The sequence below is a fragment of the Heloderma suspectum genome, chromosome 1, assembly GCF_057233095.1.
Source record: "Heloderma suspectum isolate Gila_16-S chromosome 1, 16-S_ref, whole genome shotgun sequence".
In the NCBI taxonomy this organism is placed as follows: Eukaryota; Metazoa; Chordata; class Lepidosauria; order Squamata; family Helodermatidae; genus Heloderma; species Heloderma suspectum.
In genome coordinates, this window is record NC_139458.1 from 283,935,228 (window position 1) to 283,958,912 (window position 23,685).

The 23,685-nt window shown below is 42.1% G+C and overlaps 1 protein-coding gene across 1 annotated transcript in view; it reads right to left on the reverse strand.

The window, feature by feature from the left end:
• The window catches only part of CSMD1 (CUB and Sushi multiple domains 1), a 1,446,416-nt gene that overhangs the window by 19,911 nt on the left and 1,402,820 nt on the right, over window positions 1-23,685 (reverse strand). The window contains exons 62-65 of the mRNA XM_084811779.1: window positions 17,489-17,562; window positions 14,041-14,152; window positions 12,398-12,577; window positions 4,519-4,563 (exon numbers count right to left, since the gene is read on the reverse strand). Coding sequence (XP_084667905.1) covers window positions 4,519-4,563; window positions 12,398-12,577; window positions 14,041-14,152; window positions 17,489-17,562 — 411 coding nt within the window. The remainder of the gene's footprint in view (window positions 1-4,518; window positions 4,564-12,397; window positions 12,578-14,040; window positions 14,153-17,488; window positions 17,563-23,685) is intronic.

Genomic DNA, 23,685 nt, shown 5'->3' on the forward strand with positions numbered 1-23,685 from the left:
ACTCACCAGGGGTCCCAGCTTGCACCATGGTGGGGGTGCTAAGCCAGGAAGGCTCTGAAGGAGGAGGTCCAAGGCTGTAGCCAGCTGCTTATGGCCGTGCCTCTCACAGCTCAATCAGTGGAGCTGGCTGGGCTTGCAAGGGGGTGGGGCTGAAGAAGTGACCTGGAGGGATGGGTTTTCCCTCCAGTCCACTCATCTACTTCAAGGGGCTGTAGCCCGGGCCTCCTCCTCACTCTGCTGCCTTGGACTTGCCCAACCCACCCTGCCCTAAGTAGGGTTGCCTATTGCTATGGACTGCTGTCAGCCACCAGTTGATGGGGCTGGGAAGGAATTTGACCTGGGGACCAACTGGCTCATTTCACAGGGTTTTCACCTTCCTCATAGCAATGTCTGTTGGTTTAAAGGTCAATTTTTAAGCATCATTGTCACAAATTTAGTGCAGATGGCATTGGGCTGGATCCAAGTCAAGCGGAAAGGGGGTACACCCCCACTCCCCAGCAGAAGGGAGTTCCCTAGGGGTGGACCACAGGGCTCCAGCCCAGCTCGGGGGCTGGCATGCTGGTGCCACTCCGAGGGAAGCAGGGGGAAACATGTGAACGGCCCACACCGTGGCATGGTCAACCCTATACTCTGGCCAAAGCCTCCCCTTTAGGGCCACCCAGCACAATAGTTTCTGCTATTGGGTGGTATGGAAATAAATAAATAAATAAATAAATAAATAAATAAATGTGAACTGGTCAACAGGTGGGCTGGCTGATGATCAGATCCAGCTCCATACCATGTCAAACTCTACACTGTATCTAATAAAGTTGTGGCCTGTTTATAACCCAATACTGTCTCTGTGCAAGAACTTGAGCACACTCCGGGAGAGAGCGGAGGACAGGAAGGCTTGGCGTGCTATGGTCCATGGGGTCACGAAGAGTTGGACATGACTTAACGACTGAACAACAACACTATCTCTGTGTGGTTACTGGTGGCCACCCAAAAAGCACTCTGGACACAATAGGAATGGTATTGTACAAGAGCTATTTCCTTCCACTTTTCAGTCAACCAAAGGAAACAGCTCAACCTGAGGCTGAAGGTTAAATGGTTGAATGATGTATTTTTTTAAAATCTACTTTAAATGGATATTGAGAAGTTAATGGTAAACTATACCAGGAAAACACACAAAAAACCCCCATTTTTTTCCTATCTGAAATCTGGTCCATCAAGTGAAAAGTTAAGGTGTTGAGGGCATTTTTCCCCACATTCACATTCAAAAGATCTCACAGAAAACTTTTATTAAACGTTTGGGATTTTTGAGGGAAACCCAAAATCCTGTTGGAAATATGTATGCAACAATACTGAATCCCTTTCATCTCAATGGAATTTATGATGGAAGTATAATAAAAACTCATTCTCCTTATCTGAAGGGAACAACTAATTATCCTTATCTGAAGGGAATTACCATTAAATTCTGAAAAATCCAGAATCTTGCCCAAGCTGTATACTGATGTTGTAACCCTCTCATGTGAAGCTTGTAAAGTTCACATAAAAAGCTGAAGTTCACACAAAATTTCAGGGAGTACCACCAAAGTTAGGAAATCCAAGATTTGCTTTCACTGATATCAAAATATTCCTGGACAAAGTTTTATGAAAATCCACTGTATAAGAATAATGGATTGAAACTAGAGGGGGGATTAGCTTCAGCAAGCTAGGTCTGTCTGTCTGTCTGTCTGTCTGTCTGTCTATCTATCTATCTATCTATCTATCTATCTATCTATCTATCTATCATCTATCTATCTATCACAGCATACATATCTAGCTATTCCCTTCTCTTCCAAATAAGAAGCAGATTTGGTTGTGCAAGCCCCTACATTAATATACATACATATACACACATACTCACAGAAAACAGTGATAGGTTTAATTATTCTTGTCCACTTCTTGATAGATGCAGCTGACATTGCAGAGTCTCTGTTAACCTAATATAGACTATAGTGCACAGTTTCACTCTCTTAAATCCCATTGAATCAATGTGTCTTAAGCATATGTAACTCAATTTTGTGCAGGAGGGCATCTTAAGAAAGGTAGCCCTATTCAGGCATTCAAAAACTGTATGTATGTATGTATGTATGTATGTATTTTATTTAGCGTATGGCACACATTAGCATATGGCACTACAAAAACTGTAGGTATGAGAGGACACAGGGACACATTTGCCAATCCTATTCTCTCCAGCCCTGACTTTCTTATGTTCTCGGGAAAGATCTGAAGATATATTGTAACCATGTTCAACTAAATGTGGTTATAGTGCTCTGCGCGACTGGAGTATTGAGATGCGAAGATGTGGTAGATGCTGCATATCCACCCATTCTGTAGCATGGCAGAGGTGAAAGCAAAACCTCCAGGACAGCATGGATATCAATTGTACCTTAAATGGGTCGTATCTCAGATCAGCTGATACATGATCTCAGTTGACAAATTTCTTGGCAGTTGAGAGACACAGAAATCAGACTTTGCATGTAGATTATTTTTGGAGTATAAGAAGACATGCTGCACATTCAACACTGAAGAGACTTTGCAAAGACCATAAGACTGTGACACATGCTGAGAAAAAATGCAATGCACAATTGTTCCCAACCCTACCCATTTTACTATATTTATATAGTGAGATAAAGAACCTGTGGTGGTGTGGTTGATGACCATTTATTAATAAGAATGGACAAAGGATTTGCTCAGGCTGAAGTTTAAAATCTTGTACAATCTGATATAGCGCAGGTTTTCTCACTATATAAATATAGTCAAGCAGGAAGCCACTGAAATAGTACAGTGGAGGAATGGAATGGCACAAGATCTTCCCCTTCACTGCACAGATAGCCTTTGGCATGAACAGTTGGTTGAATCAGGTATTTGTGCAATCAGGCACTCATATGGAGTCCAGTTCACACTGCAGGATATCTGCATGGTAGAAGAGAAGAGCAACAACAACTCTTCCACCACTCTATTGCAGTTCTGACCCCAGCTGAATGTATAGACAAAGTAGTCTGGTTAAAAGTATCATCAGATACATGTGCCTCTCAGGGAGCCTGAGCATCAGGAAGGCAGTGCTTAAACTACTGTATGAACTTCCCATTTCTAAGCATGAACCCCTCACATCTGTATGGGAATTGCATAAATACACTTTGAGCAGATCCAAGCCTCTCTTCCTCTAGTCACCAGTATAACATTCAGTTATAGCATGGTTAGGTAAAGGGAGAGAGGAAAAATAATGCAGAGAACTGTACCAGATGGCGGGTTGAATCCCAAGAATTGTGAGTGAAAGGAAAATAGCTGCTGCTGCAAATGCTTCCAAAAACACTAATATCAGAGTTCACACAGTGCTATAATAGGCAGGCAGGCAGGCTCTATAGCTGTTCTGATGCTTCCTCTTGTACAAGCAGAACAACAACTTTGGATTTCGTTTCATTTTTTTCATGCAGTTTTCTAGCACAAGTTGTAGAAAAGTCCTTCCATAAGTGGAAGATACTTTCTGAATAACAGAAGAGTCTTTGGATCCAACCCTATGACAGCAATAACCATCGCAATGAAAATGTTCATTCTGGGAGTAATTTCACACTGATTAAAATCTGGGGTTTCCATTATGAAATATGTATACACTCAACAGGATGCTGCAGTCCACCACAGGTTCCCGATGTGTGTACCTACATTTTACATGATGTGTTTGCCAATATGTAGCTTGTCACATCCAAATCTACATTTCTAGTTTGTGTGAAGTGGCCCCAAATCTGTGTTATATTCTAAATCTGCGACATGGAGATGAATTTGAATTTTAAACTTGTCAGCTAGAGCATTCATAAGATGAAAGCAAAATAGATTCTTAACTGAAATCATGGTATAATTTAAATCTACTTTCAGTATAAGGCTCTCCATTATAGTACACTGCCTGATATAAAGCAACTTTACCTAGCTTCTGTCTGTAATAATAAACACAGTAATGCTTTTGACATAGTCCTAATTCTCACTGAGGTGGTAAAGCCTATGTGCTGGCTGTATTAAGATTGCAGATGGGGGTAGATGTGTGTGCGTGTATGAATATGTATGTAGGAATATGCATGGATGTATGTTCACATATGTATGTGTGAACATTCCCTCCACACAGAAAACATGTCAAGGGTTTGAATCTCTAGCTTTCTATGTATAGAGGAGCATTCAGTCATATGGATCCCTCCCTGCAGCCTGAAATAGTACAGCCCCCAGACATCCATTTACTACCTCTGTGCAAACTAGGCCACAATAATGAGATAATAATACCACAGAAGACGGCACTGTATTAGTCTACTTTGTTTTAAAGGTGCCATTTTGTGACCAGTTTCAGACAGCAGGTTTTTATATGCTGGTGTTTGTGACATTCTTTTGTTTTGACATTTGTAATGAAATTATTCAGTTAAAACCTGGAAAGAATTTTACTGTATGAGAAATAGTGAGCTAGAGAGGAATTTAATGTATTTAACTCTAAAACTGTTCTCGTATACAAACCTGGAGTTTTAGTTATTGTTTCATTTACTTCTCTCACTCCTTTACCTACAAGTAAAAAGACAAATTATCATTTTTATAAACATACGTTTTTCTGTATAGAATGTTGATACATAATGCTCGATTGAGGCAATTGTGTGTTCTCCAATACACCTACCATTTATAGCAGGAATAACTAAAATCTATATTACATATTCAAGCAGGTATACTTCTACACACTCATCAGAAAAAAAATCTTGGGAGTCCATTTGTGTTATGGCAAGCTTTCTGATTGCAGAAATAATTACTGTTCTCATTTCTAAAAAAAAAATTGTTTTATGTCAACCACAGTGCTGTAACAGAGAGCCTTATATTAGTGATGAAGATATTGCACTTATATGTCCACAATATCTGTATCTGTATCTATATATCTATAACCACACTTGAAACCTACAATTAGATTATACTGAGCTAATAGTACAAGTATACACCAGAAACAGCCAGAACAATGATAATATTTCACAACGCTTGCGGTAGCCAAAACCTTTGACAATTGTGTTACATAACAGAATGCCAATCAAGTATGTACTGCAGTACATATGTAGCCTCCATGTCTTGGGGTGGTTTTGCCACTAATCTAGTAACAGCACAGTCTTATGCGTGTCTACACAGAGATCCCACTATGTCCAATGGGGCATATCCCCTTTTAAGTGTGTTTAGGATTGCAGCGCAAGATAGGGTGGGGAAGACGACAGTGCAGCATAGGAAAACAGGCAGATTCTGTGCCCTAGCCAGGGCCATTGCTTTCATCCCAGTCTTGTCCCAAAAATGCCACAAAAATACCCATTGCCCATGCTATAGGTGGCATGCTGCTTCCTGTTGGCACACCACGCCATAAGCCACATTCTGCAGTGCATTGCCTTAGCTGAAGTACAATTTACAAAACTGCACTTTTGACCAAGGCCTTTACTTTCTTTAAATAGTTCCAGCAAGGTGAATTCTCTTTTTGCCATTCTATGTTTTTTGTGGGAGGACATTTACGAGGCCTCATCACTGCATGAGTTCTGCTTTCAGGACTGGATTAAACCTGTTTGCTAAGTAAGAGTGCTCTGCTATATGGTGCAGGCCAAATTTGGCTCTCCTATATTGGAATTATCTGACAGCAGCTTTGCATGAAGAGGGCTACTATCCTTGGGTTTTATACTGTGTTCTCCTTACATTCTTCACAGCTCAGATCTTGTTATAGCAAAATAAAGGAGGTGTCTCCATTTATGGGGAAGTTTAAAATAATGGAAGCAAAATGATGCTGCTGTCTGTAGTGCAGCAGAGTTCAAGTATGGGATTAGTGGAAGCCTAGCCTGGGTCAGTGAAAATGACATATGCCACAGTTAATACAATGAGGCCGTGCAGATTGGGTCTGCATACAGCCTACTCAGCCAATTGCCCAAGCACAAATACTACCCTGAATTAGTCCGCGTATGTCAATGTAACATTACTTCTTCGAGTTACGATTTACCAAAACAAAACAAAAATCAAAATAGTACGTTCATATTTTGCCTCCTGGATTGTTCTATAGATGCTAGGGATTGTCCATAAAAAGGATAAATCTTGAAACGTTATCTCAAAATTGTTCCATCAGAATGAATGAATTTATTTCTACCTCTGCCATATAGGAATACTGTCTGAGGAACTAATTATAACAGGGTTTTATGTTCAGATATAGGCCATAGTTACAGACACAGTGGCCAGATCTGCAACTTGTGTCATATCATTGCGATCCCATCATGGTAACGCTATATCCCTCTTGCACATTTATATCTCATAGGACACACAATGGCATTTGTTGCAGTATATTGGATAACGTGGAATAAAAAGCAGAAAATAACACTGCGATAGTGGTATATCAAATGTGTAATGTGCCCCAACAATTATCAGTGCACTTCAATCCTACTATAAAGCAGTAGTGTAGATCTAGCCATTGTTAAATGACAAAGAACAGAGGCTGTCATCAGCTTAGTTGGATCATGTAATGTTACAGAGTAGAGTCCTAAGGGCAAATTTTGATCAGGGCTGTCATTGAGTCTATCTTTTTACTTGTGCTGTTTATTTTTATATTGAGAGAGAAGCATGTAGATTGTTTATAAAAGAAACGTGGAGATTTATATGAAAACCTTATTTTTTTATATGAATGAAAAACAAAAACATACATTTATTTTACCCAGCGTTCTGGCAGGACTCCATAAGCTTGTGTCAGTCATTGAAAATGTTTACTTCTTTAGTACTATATGTACATTAAACACTAAAAAGACACGTCAAAAACATTTAAGATTTGTGACACAAACTGAGATTAAGAAATGTACAGTTACAACACACTTTTCCTGTAGGCCAAATATGGTTTAGATGATCTGTAAAAGAGTGTTACTTACCTGTAGTTCTTCTCTGAGAGGGGGCCACACAAAGACATTGATATGATAGGCAAGTAGAGTGTCCATCTGACCTGACAGGAAACTACAGCAAGTAGTGTCAAGAGTTGCAGAGACACCGCTCCTACCACCTTTCAGCAGCCTGAGGCAAACCAGGCTATATGGTGGAGAAGGAAGGCCACTCCCTCTTCAGTTCTAAGTCCACCAGACACCACATTAATCAGTGATGGACTCCTAATAGGAAGTGTTTTAGAGTTTAGATGTTATGGTTGCTTTTATATGTTTTAGTCTGGTGTTGTGTTGTATTGTATTGTATTTGGTTAGCTTTTGAACTGGATTTTATTCTTTAGCTTTTGTAATCCATCCAGAGAACATTTGTTACTGGATCAATTAAAAATATAGACAATACCTAAAATAAGAAAGCAATCCTATGGCTCTCAGATGGCGTCTGGAGAGCCATACGACGCTGCAGATCTGTCTGATCATGGAGGATGAGCTTGATTGTGGATCTCCACCCACCCCCACTCCCAGCCATTGCAGAAATCTCTGCAATAGCCCCTCTCTGTTGGAAGAGGACAGGGAAGGTAGAAAGGGGCCGTGCTGGTGGGAAGGGAGGGGAGAGGACTTGGATCCACATGTCTCTCCATTCCCAGACCTGCCCCCCAGAAGGTAGACATATCCCTGAGCCTATTTGGCTCAAAATGCATCTATGGAGGAACAGGAGGCTAAAAAGCCTGTCATTCCTCCCACCCTTGGAGCCCTCCATCCATTGAGCATCAATTCTATTGGATTGTGCTCTAAGTGGGTGGGACTCTTGTCTGAAATCTGAAGAACAACAGTTACAAGCAAGCCACTGTTTTCTTTTCTAACTGGTGACATACACACCAGTCCCACTTGTGATCAAGCCTTGGGGGATTAGCAGATCACTTTCCACATAAAACCTGAAACTGTTCTAAGCTAATTGCAGGAGAAGCAGGAAAGCAAGGCCAACTTGTTTTTTCAAAGAGACCAGTACCATTCTCAGGCCTACTGCACAGATCATAGGTAGGCTTTCTTGGCCTATAAGAAATTCCTGAGGAAGCTTGAGCGCACGCTGGCTCACATGAGGATTAGTTTCAAAGTACAGTAGGTTGTCATCTCTGGTTTAAGAGGGTTGATGTCTATAGGATTAGCACAATTTAAGAGGTCGCCACCTATAGTTTTAGAGGCTGGGGATACCCTCCCATGAGATGCAGCAGGAACCATGCTGAACCTCGAGTTGATGCCTAAATCAGAAACACAGCAAAGCACAACCTATTCTGGAAGATAACAGTATAGGAAGATGAGGACCAACATGACATGCAATTGTGTGTAACTTTGCCCCAGTGTTTGTTTGCTTTACGTGGCCCTTGTCTGTTAGTGATGCTCAAGGGGAATCTTTATTTTAGAAGGTGATGTTACATCATATTTGATCCACTGGAAGGATGAGGAGACAAGTGGTAATCTAATCAGATGTCCTTGTATTTAACGTTTTTCCATGTTCAAGGTTGCATCCTTCCAGATTTTTTCCACCGGTATCAAAGTGCCACCAATTGCATAGAGTTGGGGGGGACCCATCCCACAACCCAACCATAAGTTCTGGAAGGAGAAAAGATCTATCTATCTAGCTAGCTAGCTAGCTATCACATGTATATTGCACAAAATAACACATCTTTTATTTCTATAATAAAATGGGAAAACATTTATGGGTAACTGGTCACATAATCACAAATCCCAAGTTCTTATCCAGTGCGGGCACACTCATTACAGGTAAAGATTGCAGCTATGCTGACTCCATCTTTTTAGTCTCATTTTCACTTTTATTTTACTTATAAAGCCCATCCATTTTTTGGTGTTCTTTTGACTGCTCCCTTGAAATTCCATCTAGTTTTCAACCATAAGAAGGCTGTCTGTAATGGTTGATTGGTTTCAATAAACTGTGTCCTATGGTCTATGCCAGTAATGAACAATTATCTGGAGCCTTAAGAGGGTTTTGTACTGCTCTATCTGATCTGTAAGTAATGTCCAAGAATGATGAAAAGCAGAGAAACACATACAATTTAATATGTCTGTCATTTGAGAAAAGGTTCTCCCTTATCAAACAAAATCATAACTCTACAGACTCCAAATCAGATGGCTAGGATATTTCCATGGCCTTCTGTTCTCACCCCTAGGTGCAACAGATGTGGTTGTTTCAGCCCAGTCAGAAACAGCCTTCTAGGCTAGTGTATCATTGCTCATCACTGCTTCTCCTAGAAAGGCTATAGAAATAGAAAAGATTGTAGATTTGACATGGAACTGTATGTTGGCTTCTACCATGATTAGACTTTCCAGAACCTTGCCCAAATAAGTTGAGCATGTGTAAAGGCAGCCTGCAGTAGGGATGTTAGAGAATTCTTCCATGGATCCCAGGTGGGCCGAATTCCAGTGAATACGGCCCCTCAGGATCCATGGCAGAATGGAGCCCCCCGCCCCTCCACCCCGTGAAAGCCCCGCGAAACGGAGCCTACCTGGCTGCGGCTCCGGCTCTGGCGGCTCCGGCTGCTGCCGGGCTGCTGCGGACGCAAATGGCATCCTGAGTAGGGGACGCCATTTGCGTCCCTATGGTAGCCCGTGATAGGCTACGTAAATATTTACGTAGCCTATCACGGCTAAAATGGGAATGCACATGGCATCCCCTACGCCATTTGCATTCCCGTTTTATCCGTGATAGGCTACGTAAATATTTACGTAGCCTATCACGGCTAAAGCGGGAATGCAAATGGCGTAGGGGATGCCACGTGCATTCCCATTTTATCCGTGATAGGCTACGTAAATATTTACGTAGCCTATCACAGGCTACCATAGGGATGCAAATGGCGTCCCCTACTCAGGATCGGAGCCGGCCGAGCAGGATTCCGGGGGGGGGGAGGAACGGATTGCCTCCCCCCTGTCGAGGTTTCTAGGGGGAGAAACTGATAACATCCCCCCACCTGCGGAACCCGGCGGAGCCAGGTAAGCAGGGTTTTGTGCACCCCTAGCCTGCAGACATGCTCTTTTGAGCTTTCTTGGTCCAGAATTAAAGGGAAGAGACTAGTTCACCTACTAGAATGATAAGAGTTGATTCTGCCTAGTGACCAAATCCTCCCATAAGTAGGGATGTCAGAGAATTCCGCAACGGATCTCAGTGAGGCCGAATGCAAGTGCATTCAGCCCCCCAAAATCCATCGCGGAATGAAGCTGCCACCTCCCCCAACCCACGAAAGTTGGGCGGGATGAAGCCCCTGCCCCGCCCCACGAAAATCGCGCGAAACGGAGCACTTACCTGCTCCTGTCGGCACCCACTTGCGAATGGCGGCCGCCCTGCGGCCGCCATTCACTTCTTCTTTCATGCCGTGATAGGCTATGTAAATACATATGTAGCCTATCACGGCTAACGCAGGGACACCTTTTGCATCCCTGCAGAGGTCGTGACAGGCTACGTAAGTATTTACGTAGCCTATCATGGCAGGCTAAAAAAAAAAAATGCGTACGCAAATGGCAGCAGCTACGGCCGCCGCCATTTGCGTTCCTTATTTTTGGCCGTCTTAGTCTACGTAAATATTTACGTAGACTATTTCGGTGAAAATAAAGGGAAACGCAAATAGCATAGCGGGCGCTATTTGTGTTCCCCTTTATTTTCGCCGTTATAGTCTACGTAAATATTTACGTAGACTAAGACGGCCAAAAATAAGGAACACAAATGGCGGCGGCTGTAGCCACCGCCATTTGTGTACGCGGTTGTTGTTGTTGCTGTTATTGTTGTTTTTACCCAGAGCCCTCCACGGCCGGAAATCCGACTGCGGACAGCTCTGGCCTGGGTCTGGCCAGCTGCTCCACGGAGCCGCCGCGTAGCACAGCCGGCCGGTCAAGGATTCCGGGGGGGAGGAACGGAGCGCCTCCCCCCTGTCGAGGATTCCGGGGGGAGGGAGGGAACACCTCCCCCCCCCATAAACATAATCCGCAGAAAGGTAAGTGACTTTCGTACATCCCTACGCCATAAACCCTGCCAATTTCAGCCTGGATAATCATCTGCACGGTGCTCATTTTCATTGGCAATATGAGAACGTGTTTGATGTGTGCCTTGGCTGAAGTCAGGATGTAGGTACTGGTTATGATCAAGGTGTGTCTGTGGCAGAAGATCATTGCCCAACTGCCTAGCCTGCAACTCCTCCAAGACACTCAGGTCCAGAACCTATGACTGGCTCAGTAGGGGCAATGGGGCTAGAAAATGCAGCCTGCATCATGCTCCTCTCTTCAGCTGTGAAGGTACCTAAAAGTACCTCTACCATGCTACCTTGACTACAAGAGTATCAACTGAAAGGACAACGGGAAGCGTGGCCTACACTCACAGTATTATTTCTATCAGCCTGACACTGCTGCATTTTGCAGAGTTGCTGATAGCTGTGAGTCTTGTGAACAGAACCTTTGCTGGGGCCATAGGAGGTAACATGAAGGACCTCCCATAACAGACAGACAGACAGACAGACAGACAGATAGACAGACAGATAGTGTGCGTGTGTGTGTGTCAGAGAGAGAGAGAGAGAGAGAGAGATTATAACAGCCAATGGCCCTGCACTGGAAGAAAGATACCTTTACGCATGGTGAATAATAATAACAGATACACCCAGCCATTGCCCAGATAGGAAAAAGGAATAAATATGCTATTGCTAGCACCATGAGCTCCACAACAGGACAAAGATAAGCTCTTGCTGCTGCGTCTGCCATGGGTGTGCTCCTGGATACATAATTCCTGCCAAAGAGAAGATTGGATATATGTGTGGCCTCAAGCCCCTATGAGAGATAGGAAAGGCAAAGCCACTCAGGAGTTGTTCACCTCACCGCCCACAGTACTTGTAAGCTTGGCCACCTCTCCATTATTGCAGGACTTCTTGCTTTTGATTTCTCATCTCAGCTAATCAGTTTCTCTCTCTTTCTTCTTGTTCCTCCTTTTTCCTCCTTTTGACACTTTTTCCCATAAGAAGGAGCCCAAGTGATACAGGCTTTCACCAATCATGCTCCCAGATATTGCAAAATAAACAAAGAGGGAGTGGTCCTCCTTAGCAGTTAAACAGCTCAAGCTCTCAACAACTCGTGACATTGCTTACCAAAGTTTCCCACTAGGTGGCCCAGTCTAGCAGCTGAGCACCCATGTATGTAATTTGTGCAGCACAGCTCAAAGAAAAAATATAGATCGTCTTCAGTCTTCAAAATGGCATATCACTTTGAAGGGTTTGTTGTTTTCAGAATTCTGGGTCCATATACTTAGGAAAGGAATAATGTATCACTTTGATTCACAGGAGGCCTGTGATTTTTTTTTTTATATATATATATATATATTTATATATATATACACACACACACACACACATATATATATATATATAGTATTAGATGTTAGCAAGTGGAAGAAAATTGAACCATTAATTCTATTAGTGACTTACTTTTACAAACAGGTGATTTTCCTGTCCATTTCATATCTGGTTTACATGTCCTGTGTTCCGATCCACCAGCAAGAAAAAATCCAGGCTGACATGTATACACCAACGTGTAGCCTAAGGTAGGTAGATCTATCGCTTTTACATCTACATTTGCTGGTGTCTCTGGCTGTCTGCAAGCATGAGCTGAAAGAATTTAAAGGGATTTGGAAGTGAGAGGAGTAAAGATAAGCAGAAATTGGGCCATATCCACAATAAGCCATACACATTTTATTACCCCAAACAAAATGCTTTCATGTTTTGAACAGCCTGATATACTGTTTCTGTGTTGTTGTACATATTATGGACAATGAACAATACATGAGAGAACTGTGAAAAAGAAGGAATTAAAGGTATTCAGATCAGAACAGCTTTCTCCTCCACACTGCACATTGAAGATTATTAGTTAGGAGGGTAACCAAGAAAAAGAAGAAAACTAAAGCACACGCCATTGCAAATTAGGCAGTGATCAGTACTGTGAATTACTGAGCTGTCTTCACTCTAAGCATCACTTCTATTTCAATGACTCAAAGAACCTTGAAAATTGCAGAGTGATTTCTCTGCTAAATAAATTCATTATAAACCTCTACAAAATAAAGGTTCCATAGAAAGGTTTTCATTATGCTACACTGGCTACAGAAGCCACTGTAACTATACTTTTCTTCTTCTTTGTGCCCTGTTCATTTAAAACATCTCAAAGTTAATTTGAAATAAGATAAGAACCTAAGGTCACTTTTGTTTCAAATCAATGTATTTTACTGAATATGCACTCTGATGTCTTCTGTCAAAGAAACCGAAACGTATTAATCCTCAAGCATTTCACACACACAGCCTGGCACAATGACCCTACAGTTCTGCTTTGACTAAAGGGGTACGGTTGGAGGATATCCATTCCTGGGGCCAAGGGGCACAGTCACATCAACATTCAACACGAAAATTCTTGGTATGGAGAAACACCTGGTTGCAATTGCACATACAATCACAACAATATTACTTTTTCATTGTTTTACCAGTGTGCACTTGTGTGTCAATAATGTCAATGGAGGAAAAGACAGGAGCAAACCAAAGGAACTGAAAGTGGAAGCAAGCAGGCAGTGCATACACAGTGCCCTGTAAATAATCCAGAAATAACAGAACAATGGGAGATTTCCTAGTGCACTGGTTCCACTGGAAAACTGGTTTCCACTTGTTGCACTGGGTTCCACTGGGAAACAAGTCTGGGTAGTTCAGAACTCCAAAACCCAGATAAACATGCAGATGAGCACAATTTTGGAAGGATCCCTATCCTGTCCAAGGATAACCTAAGACATCCTTCTCACCCCACAGGGCTGAGGGGGTTAGGAGGCAATGTTCACATGACAGTGCTTTCAAACAAAGACCCCCTGCCTGCCCTCATTTGAAATCTCCACTGGTACAGTCACACATGACAGGGCTGTGCATGTAAGCGAATGAAATGTTTGAAACATCTCTGAGCCAGAATACTACACAGTTGCCTGGATCACATGAGCACATCCTGTTTCTGGGTAGTAACCTTATGTCATCTATTAAAAATGCATTGATTTATCCTGCTTTTATTAAACAGAGATACATAACTAAATATCTTTACTTACGAATGCATTCAGGCTGTATCCCACTCCATGTTAAATTTGCAAGACAAGTTCGTGTGGTAGATCCCTGTATATGATAACCCTTCCTACATCTGAAAAAGACTCTGCTCCCAACCTAAAGAGTGAAAAATAAAATTTAAGGAAGAAAAAACAATCCAGCAGTTTCACTTCTTGGCCACTACAGTGAAATATCATTTGGGGGATTTTCTTTTATTTTAAATTTCTATAGGGTGAATTCATACAACCAGTTTCCAGGATCCCTGGATAATGACCTCATTTGGTCTGTGTGAAGTGAAAAATCTCTGTGATAAGAGATGTACAACTCACATTTCAAATAAACAGTCCATCACATGTAAGAAGCTAATATTCGTATGTGAGAAACAGGTTTGTTGTATCTACCAGCATCAACACTGTTTTTTTTTTTTAAAAAAAATATAAATGTTGCCTGTCAATGTTAAGGGCATTTGTACATCAACTAGGCATGTTGTTGGCACCTGATACCTGGGTGGAATCCAAAGGACTCCCTTCCACTCAGCTCCCCAGATCCCCATTCGCGGACTGCGGCATTCACCGGACCCATCTGTGAGCATCCAGCAGCCTGCCCACTCCTTCCCTGAGCTGCCATTCTGTGCAACAATGGCAGCCTGGGCATTTCCAGGAAGGGAATGTTGTGTAGATTGCAGCCGTAAAGGGCAGTCTATGCAACACTACAGGTGCTGTCAACTATAGCTCTAAATGATTATAGCTTTAACTATTTTGTTGTTGTTGTTGTTGTTCAGTTGTTCAGTCGTGTCCAACTCTTTGTGACCCCATGGACCATAGGACGCCAGGCCTTTCTGTCCTGCACTCTCTCCCGGAGGGTGCTCAAGTCCATATTCATTGCATCAGTGATGCTATCTAGCCATCTCCTCTGCCGTCCCCTTCTCCTTTTGCCTTCAGTCTTTCCCAGCATCAGGGTCTTTTCCAGAGAGTTTTCTCTTTGCATTAGGTGGCCAAAATATTTGCGCTTCAGCTTCAGTATCTGTCCTTCCAATGAGCATTCAGGGTTGATTTCCTTTAGGATGGACTGATTTGACCTCCTTGCAGTCCAGGGGACTCGTAAGAGTCTTCTCCAGCACCACAGTTCGAAAGCGTCAATTCTTCGGCGCTCAGCCTTCCTTATAGTCCAGCTCTCACAGCCAGACATTACTACTGGGAAAACCATAGCTTTCATTAGACAGACATTTGTCGGCAAGGTGATGTCTTTGCTTCTTACTAGGGATGTATGAAAGGCACTTACCTTTCGCGGATTATGTTGATGGTGGGGGGGGAGGCGCTCCATCCTTCCCCCTGGAATCCTGGATGGGGGGGAGGCGCTCCGTTCCTCCCCCCCCCAGAATCCTGGCCGGCCAGCTGTGCTCTACAGGGATTCTGCGGAGCTGCCGGCCGGCTCCACAAACAGCTGGACATCCATCCGCTGGCTAGCAGGGACGCAAATGGCGGCGGCCATGGCCGCCGCCGTTTGTGTCCCTGCAGTCAGCCGTGATAGGCTACGTAAATGTTTACGTAGCCTATCATGGCTGACTTTAAAAAAACAACAACAACGCGCGTATGCAAATGGCGGCGGCTGTGGCCGCCGCCATTTGCGTTCCTTATTTTGGCACGTCTTAGTCTACGTCAAGATTTACGTAGACTAAGACGGCGAAAATAAGGGGAACGCAAATAGCGTAGCGTGCCTTTCGTACATTCCTAATCCTCTTCGCTTTCTGCCATTAGGGTGGTATCATCTGCATATCGGAGGTTGTTGATAATTCTCCAGGCAATCTTAATTCCGACCTGTGATTCATCCAACCCGGTGTTTCTCATAATGTACTCTGCATATAAGTTAAATAAGCAGGGTGACAATATGCAGCCTTGTCATACTCCTTTCCCAATTTGGAACCAATCGGTTGTTCCATGTCTTGTTCTTACTGTTGCTTCTTGACCCTCGAACAGGTTTCTCAGGAGACAGGTAAGGTAGTCTGGTACCCCCATCTCTTTCAGAATTTGCCACAGTTTGTTGTGATCCACACAATCAAAGGCTTTAGCATAGTCAATGAAGCAGAAATAGACGTTTTTCTGGAATGCTCTTGCTTTCTCCATGATCCAGCAAAAGTTGGCGATTTGATCTCTAGTTCCTCTGCCTCTTCGAAACCCCGCTTGTACTTCCGGTAGTTCTCGGTTGGCATACTGCTGAAGCCTAGCTTGTAGGATTTTGAGCATAATCTTGCTGGTATGTGAAATGAGTGCAATTGTACGGTAAGCTTTAACTATAGCTTTAACTAATTAAAGAGGAAGAGTTAAAAATATTTTCCTCAAGAAATATTTTTCTCCTGGCTCAGGAAAAAAAAACAATCTGGTTGAAAAACCTCTCTTTCCACCATAGAGACAGAGCCCGTAGTGACTATCTAACAGTTATACTTGCAGATATGTCCTTTCCTATCAGTAGACATTATTTCTTTATTATATTTATAAGACACCTACAAAACAAATTCTTTAGATGTCATACAATTTCAAGATTGACTTGCAGTAGTAAGAAAATTGTACAGCAAACCATGGCAAACTGTTGGTCTGTCAGCTACTTTGTCCCAGTTCTATCATCAGATAAATGGGGTAAGAGAAGAGAGACAATTCCTGTATTTTTAACATTCAGGAAGTGATTAGATATTATGGTTATGCAAAAGGCAGATAGAAGCTGTGATGGGAGTCAAGTCAACCCTCCAGAAGAGGCACATTGAATTACTGACTTCTTAATTACCTTAAAACCTTTGCATTTTTTTTTTTTACTGTGGTAGAACTTGATGTATTCATAAATCAGCAGAATGATTACTCAGCTGTGGTGTTTATGTACTTTTGTAACGATTTATCAGTTGCTCTCAGAACCTCAAGTTAATGCCTTATGCATAATTGAGGGATTATATGGAGAGCACGCTATCAAGCAGTACACTGACCAATAAGCATAATAATTTTAACTTCAATATTTGTGCTTGAAATTCATTGTAATGTACCAGTTAAATGAAATCACTTGACTAATTATCTGTTGTGACCCCACACAAAGATCATAAATGTTAATTGGTCAGTAACCATTCTGGACCCTGCTCCTGCTGTTCTTATGGCTATCGTGCATACTGAGATTTGTTCCTTTACTTGGGGAAAAAAATGTTTTGTTCACATCATCATCGTTGTGAGAGGTGTAAGAAGGCTTAACACATAAATCCTCCAGTGAAATTCGTGGAGAGTCCCTATTGCAAATGGGGGAAGAGCACATTCTAAAATGTGCAGACTTTGAAATGCTGAAATAAACCCAGCACAAAACCTAGGTTTCAAGCAAACCAAAATCACACATACCAAAATCACACCTAAACCACACACGCACCCAAAATGTAACAGCACAATTAAACAGAGCCCCCTCATGTTGCAAAAAGATTATTACCTCATAGCCTCTAGAACTGTTCTGTATTCCATAGTGAGGTGTACCAGGGTCTGGACAACTGTTGTGAGCAGGATCTGCAATTGTAAACAGAGGAGGTACAGAATAGATTAAGAGATTGTTATGCGAGAATAGATTAATTTTATAACATAATTTGAAAAATTTCTGAAGACATTAACATGCATATTCACTAGGTTTATTTCTGGTAAATAAAAATGCATTTAATAAATTCATAATAAGACACAGTACCAAGTCAAAACCACACCTCTTGAATGACCCAGGGCATTACACAAGCAAATGCCTGCTCACACAACAGAATCCTTCTGTCCTCTCTTTCCTCCTGTATCCTCTTGTCTCCTCAAACCTGCTCCAGAGAGTCCCCCAACCCTCCAGAGCAGATTGGGGGGCAGGGGGCTGCAAAAGGGAGGGGGAATTCATTCCTCTGATGGATGCCATTCCATTTGCAGACACAATTGGATTTCACCCAATATTTATACTGCTTAAAATAAATATATGAGATAAAGATTATTTGGATTCTCTTCAGTTGTGATTACATTGACCCCTTCTGACACATGATTGCACTCATCCTCCAAAATAATTAGTAGTCTAGAAACCATCTTGCATTTTATTTTTCCCTTCTGGTGTCACAGAATCAAATCTAGTGTCACAAATCATATTTAAACACCACTTTTATGTGTCAAGGAAAATGCACATATTTATCAGAGCCTCGTTATTATCTATTTATTCTTAAAATGTAGGTGTGAATGAAAAGCAGAGAAGCCTCTCTGCAAGTTTCACCTTTAAAGAGGACTCATTCTTAAAGGTGGTCAAAAATACTTTTAAAGGTGCAATCCTATGCCTGTTTAGACAGAAAAAAGTCCTACAACTCCCAGCATTCCCCAGCCAACATTTCGCCATTCCCAGAATGCTAGCAAGGAACACTGGGAATTGTAGGATTTCTATTGTCTAAGCATGCATAAAGGTAAAGGTAAAGGTGTCCCCAACCAGTCGTGTCCGACTCTAGGGTGCGGTGCTCATCCCCGTTTCTAAGCCGAAGAGCCAGCGCTGTCTGAAGACGCTTCCGTGGTCATGTGGCCGGCATGACTGAACACCAAGGTGCACGGAATGCTGTTACCTTTCCCGCCGAGGCGGTACCTATTTATCTACTTGCAATTTCTTGCTTTCGAACTGCTAGGTTGGCAGAAGCTGGGACTGAAGACGGGAGCTCACTCGGTCACGCAGCACTCGGGTCTCGAACTGCTGACCTGCCGACCTTCCAGTCTGCAGTTCAGCGTCTTAACCACTAAGCCACCGCGGCCTCCAAGCATGCATAGGATTGTGCTATAAATGAATGAATATATATATATATATATATATATATATATATTTAAAAAAAAATCATGTGTGAGCCAAACAGCAGGATAAATGGCATGAACTGGATCTAGACTTGCCACTGTGCAGATGTATGGACATCTTCCATTCACAGAGGGAACCAGGATTCATTGGTGGCTTTGTATTGTGCTGGAGGAAAGAGAAGCAGTGATTATCACTGATTCCTCCCATTCCCCCTTCAGTCCTCAGCATTACCTCTATTGCTGTTCCAGGCTGGAACAGCTTTTCAAGGAGCACACGGAACTGCAGCAGGAAGGAAGGATCAGTGAAATCACTCTTCCACCAGTGTGACTGGTCTGGAATTCCACTGAGCTCAAAGGGATCTCTACACCGCAAGTTTATTGCGCATTCATGGTTGCTCACTCACTGAATTGTGCAGGTCCATTACATGACATCATTGTTGTCCAGTCATTATTCCACTATTTCCTCCCACCAATCCCGTGTTTTCCTCAAACGGAAAAAATTGGTATTTTTCCAGTTATGTGCAAATGGAGTGCCATGTCCTCCCCGCATATTTCTCCCCTAGAGTGAATGAAGTGCTGAATGTGGTTGTTGGGGTGATGGTCATGATGTCGAAGGTGCTGACGAATGTCTGATGGGCGTTCAGCCTTTCCACGCCTGCGCCATTTTGGCTTCTCGCCATTTCCAGCCTGCCTGTTCAAAAGAGAGTGGCAGAGCGGCAGTGCATGGTGGCAGGGGCAGGGTGGCAGAGCAGAGGAGCAGCAGAGGGGCTGAGTGGCACGGACTGGCCAAAAGCATGCAAGAGGGAAGTGGGGCCTGGGGAGATAGGTGAGGGGGCTGTCTGTGTGTCAGTCCCCATCCACCAGTAATGTCCAAGAGGAGGGAAAGGGGCAGGAAGGAACCCAGGAGTAAGTATCACTGAACACGGAACATGTGTAATGCCTCTTCATGGGAACATAACACTATGGGAAGCGTGTGTAAAGGGAATCAGTTGTGATCCTGCATTTAAAATGGAAGTGGAAAGCTCCATTTTAAATGTAGGATTTTAGGCTAGCGTAGAAATCCCCCAAGTCTGGATCCAGTTCCAAATTCCAAAACAACTAATTTCAGCTACAGTAAAATGTAGCATACATTTAAATAAAACAGCTGTCTACTATGGCAAGTAGGGATAGATAAAGCTGTCCATTTTGGTTGCTCTCAGTTTCTGATTTTTTTAAATCCTCAGTTCATTCCATCCCATTTCCACATCACTTTGCAACTTTTTTAAAACAACTTTGCATGAAAATTCATACTGTATGTGTTTCATACACAATTTATTCTAATATATAAATTTTTGTTGGCAAATTTGCTTAATACACACATATGTTGCAATCATTTTTTTCACACTAATATATGCATTTTTGTGTGCACTTTCTCCTATACACATTTTAAAATTCAATTTTGTTTGGAAAAGTGCATCACAAAATTCTTAAAAGTGCAAATACTGAAAGATACCTTTCAGTATTCCAATTCACAGACTGCTGCATGAGGTGTGCATTTGATAAGTTCTTTTCAAAATGCAAACTATATGATGATCTGGTGATGTCATGAAAACCTGTGGGGTCTGAACATTTATTATTGGCACTAGGATTGTCCATAAGCAGTAAGTCCCATACTATCTACCAATATAGTACTTGTTCACACTTCAATAAGAAATAATTAAAGACTGTTTCAGGTGTTACTCCTTTAATATATGGATTGACTGCATATCCATGCATGCAATCATTCTGTAAGAAAAGACACATATACCTTTTTTCCAGCTCATTCATTCATTCTTCCTAATGGCTTCTCAAATTTTGCTGATAATGTTTTCATTGGGAACTGTGCGTGCCCTTCTATGTGTTGTAATGTTTACATGTTCCTGAAGATGTATATGTATGCACCGCACTCATGCCTTTAAAAAGTAACATCAGAAAAGCCCATTCCTGGCAGTATGCACATTCCTACTTCAGAAAATACTGAAGCATTATTTAGATTACAGAGATGGCTGAATTATTACTTACCAATGTTTTCTACAGCAAGCACAGAAAATGTCTTTTAGAACTCATGTACATGTGTCTGGGAGTTCTGGCGCACCTCTCTCCCTTCCCTCAATATGAAGAGTCGCAGGTAAAATCATTAGCTGAGGAGGGGAGGAGGTGTGTGCCTTGTGCTCCTTAGAGAGCTCTAAAAAGTTCTTGCCACTGGCTTCACATGTACAATTGCCAGTGTGGGACTGCAAAGAGGCCATGAAGATGAACCATATCTTAGTGTGTACACAACGCACACACACACACACACACACACACTTGTTCCCACTTTGTCAAATTGACCAAGAAGCAGAACCAAGGACTGGACAACACAGAGAGATAGTGCTTCTGATTCTTAGTATCTGAGATCAATATGAGTAGAGAGTAGGTTTAAATGCCATCTAAAGTGAGTTCCTTAGTGCATCACTTGACTTTCTTACATATATGAACATTGCCATTCACTTCTATAGAGAAAAATAAAGTGTTGTACATGGGGACAGTAAGTATCCCCTCCATTTTCAACACTGGGTGGCTGGATCCTGCAGTGGGGGAGCATGAGATGTGTTTCTGTGTGCAAAGGAACACAGAGTGCCCATGCAGTATTCAAGTCCTTCACATTCACACACCCTATTCATCATAATGACAACATTTTAGTAGTTTGTAGTAATTTCCAGTGCACAGTATTTGTAATCATATAATACAGAAACAGGATACGGTATTTCGTATTTCTAGCTTGATTTCAATTTTCAATGCAAGTCATTCACTTTAATCATTCTGTCACTGGAATATATAATGGACGTTTTTACAAAGCAAATCTTAAAGGCTTCAGAACTCAGACAGATGGGAGCCTAACACATGACTTTTTTTAAAAAAAAGTACTTGAGCAGTCAAGGGACTTTTAACTTCATCAGCAGTTTGACTGTGCATCTGCTAATGGGAAAATAAATAAAACAATATACCACAAATGGAAAACAATCTTGGATTATTTTTTTAAATAGGTAAGAGCAGACAGACTTGAAGCTGTAGCAGCTGAATAGTAGCAAGAAAAAAGCAGACAGTGCCACCTCTGGGGCTGTCTACAAAGGATTATTGTTACTGTAAAAGACCATAGCTCAGAATATGAAATTAAAGTTCAGATTTACCACCTCAACGTTCCATCTCTGTAAAGATCAAAGTTCAGATATTTTCAATGCACATTGTTTAGTGCTGCCCTGTAAAAACAGGTCATAGATATAGAAATATAATGTAGGACAACCCTTCCTGGACTCTTCCATTCCATACTACAGGTGGAAGATTATATGTTTGAATCCTATCCCATGGCAGATAGAAGGATTAGGCTCTCCCTGACATGCTCACCCTGTTGGAATACTGATGGAAGAGGATCACACCAAATAAAGGTGCAAGCTATGCATTTTTTAAAGCAGTTGGTAGACACAATAACAAGATTCACTTAGGGCGCAGAGCTAATTAACAGCTCTGCTTGTTAGGTGCAAACAGGGGTCATGGGGAATGTGGAGGAGGGGATGCTATGTAACAGCCAAGTGGAGTCAAGTACATTTTCTTTTAGCCTGGGTTTCTTGTGTATAAAAAAATGAGCATGTTTACCATATATTTTTAGTAGTAGTGGGGGCTGGGCGGGGGGTGTCATCCTGTTAAAAGTCTGGCCTAATTCACTCTGCTGTTTTGTACTTCTGGCTGCTTAGCCAGGGGATTATCTGTTTATGATTCAGTAAAGTTTGCCAAGCCCTTCAAGTTCTGGATTCAGTCTGCTTTATTCAGCCACTTCTGCTAACACACACTACCCCCTGGCAATCTGAAAAGGTATCGTGTATTTACTTAAGTATTTATAAATAAATAAAATATTTTATTTATATCTAAGTAAATAGCTAAGTAAATAAACCACTAAATAGTTTTAGAAATCTCTGAGTGCTGCTAGTGTTGTAGAACTGCACCATATGCTTTTTCTGAACATGTTTATTGGTTCTAACATTTAGAATGATAAGGAGAAACTGATCACCTTGGCCAACAGCCTTCAGCAACTTATGGGACAGGGTTAAGAGTAGTTTTACTAAGGCCAGTGAGACTAAGCACCAACTATCTTTCTCACAGGAACTAGGAGGAGTCTTGCCTGGCAGTGCTCTGTAATATAAGAAAAACGTCCAAGGAAAACATGTCATCAAAGTGCTTTAAAAGCATTGTGAGGAAAGCAGAGGAAACATTGAAGATGCCTTTTGACTTCAGCCAGAGGATTGAACATATACCGCTCCTTCTCCGCTGTAGCTTCTTGGTCTCTCACTGACCAGAGAATTCTTTTTCTCCACAGCCTGCCCTCTTCTTTTTGTATATACAGCCTTCCTGCTTCCTGACCCCCTTGCCTAGTGCATGTGCAGGGTTCTTACTCCCAGGCAGGCAATTATTGCTTATGAGAAGGGTAAAAGTAACAGGTAGACTGGGAGAAGTCTGCTTCTTCCAAAGTAGTTCTGCTCACCAATCAGCCTTCCGTTCTCTTCCACCATTCCTATCATGGACCCTGTTTCTGAATCTGGGGGCTTTAAGAAGGTGGGGTACCCCTGAACCCGTACAAGTAGGCAAAGCAACAGTTCTATGTATTAAAAGTCAAATAAACTAGTTGAACAATGGATGGTGAAGTGGTTTGTTAGAGAAAACTGCCGATGATCTCTGCATGGAAATAAAGAGGGAAGCCCTGGGAGGTAGTGGTGAAGGAGGGCATGGCGCAAGTCCAAAGTTACTGAGAGGATAGTCACCCCTGGTGACCACAGCTGTCCCTGCCTTATGATG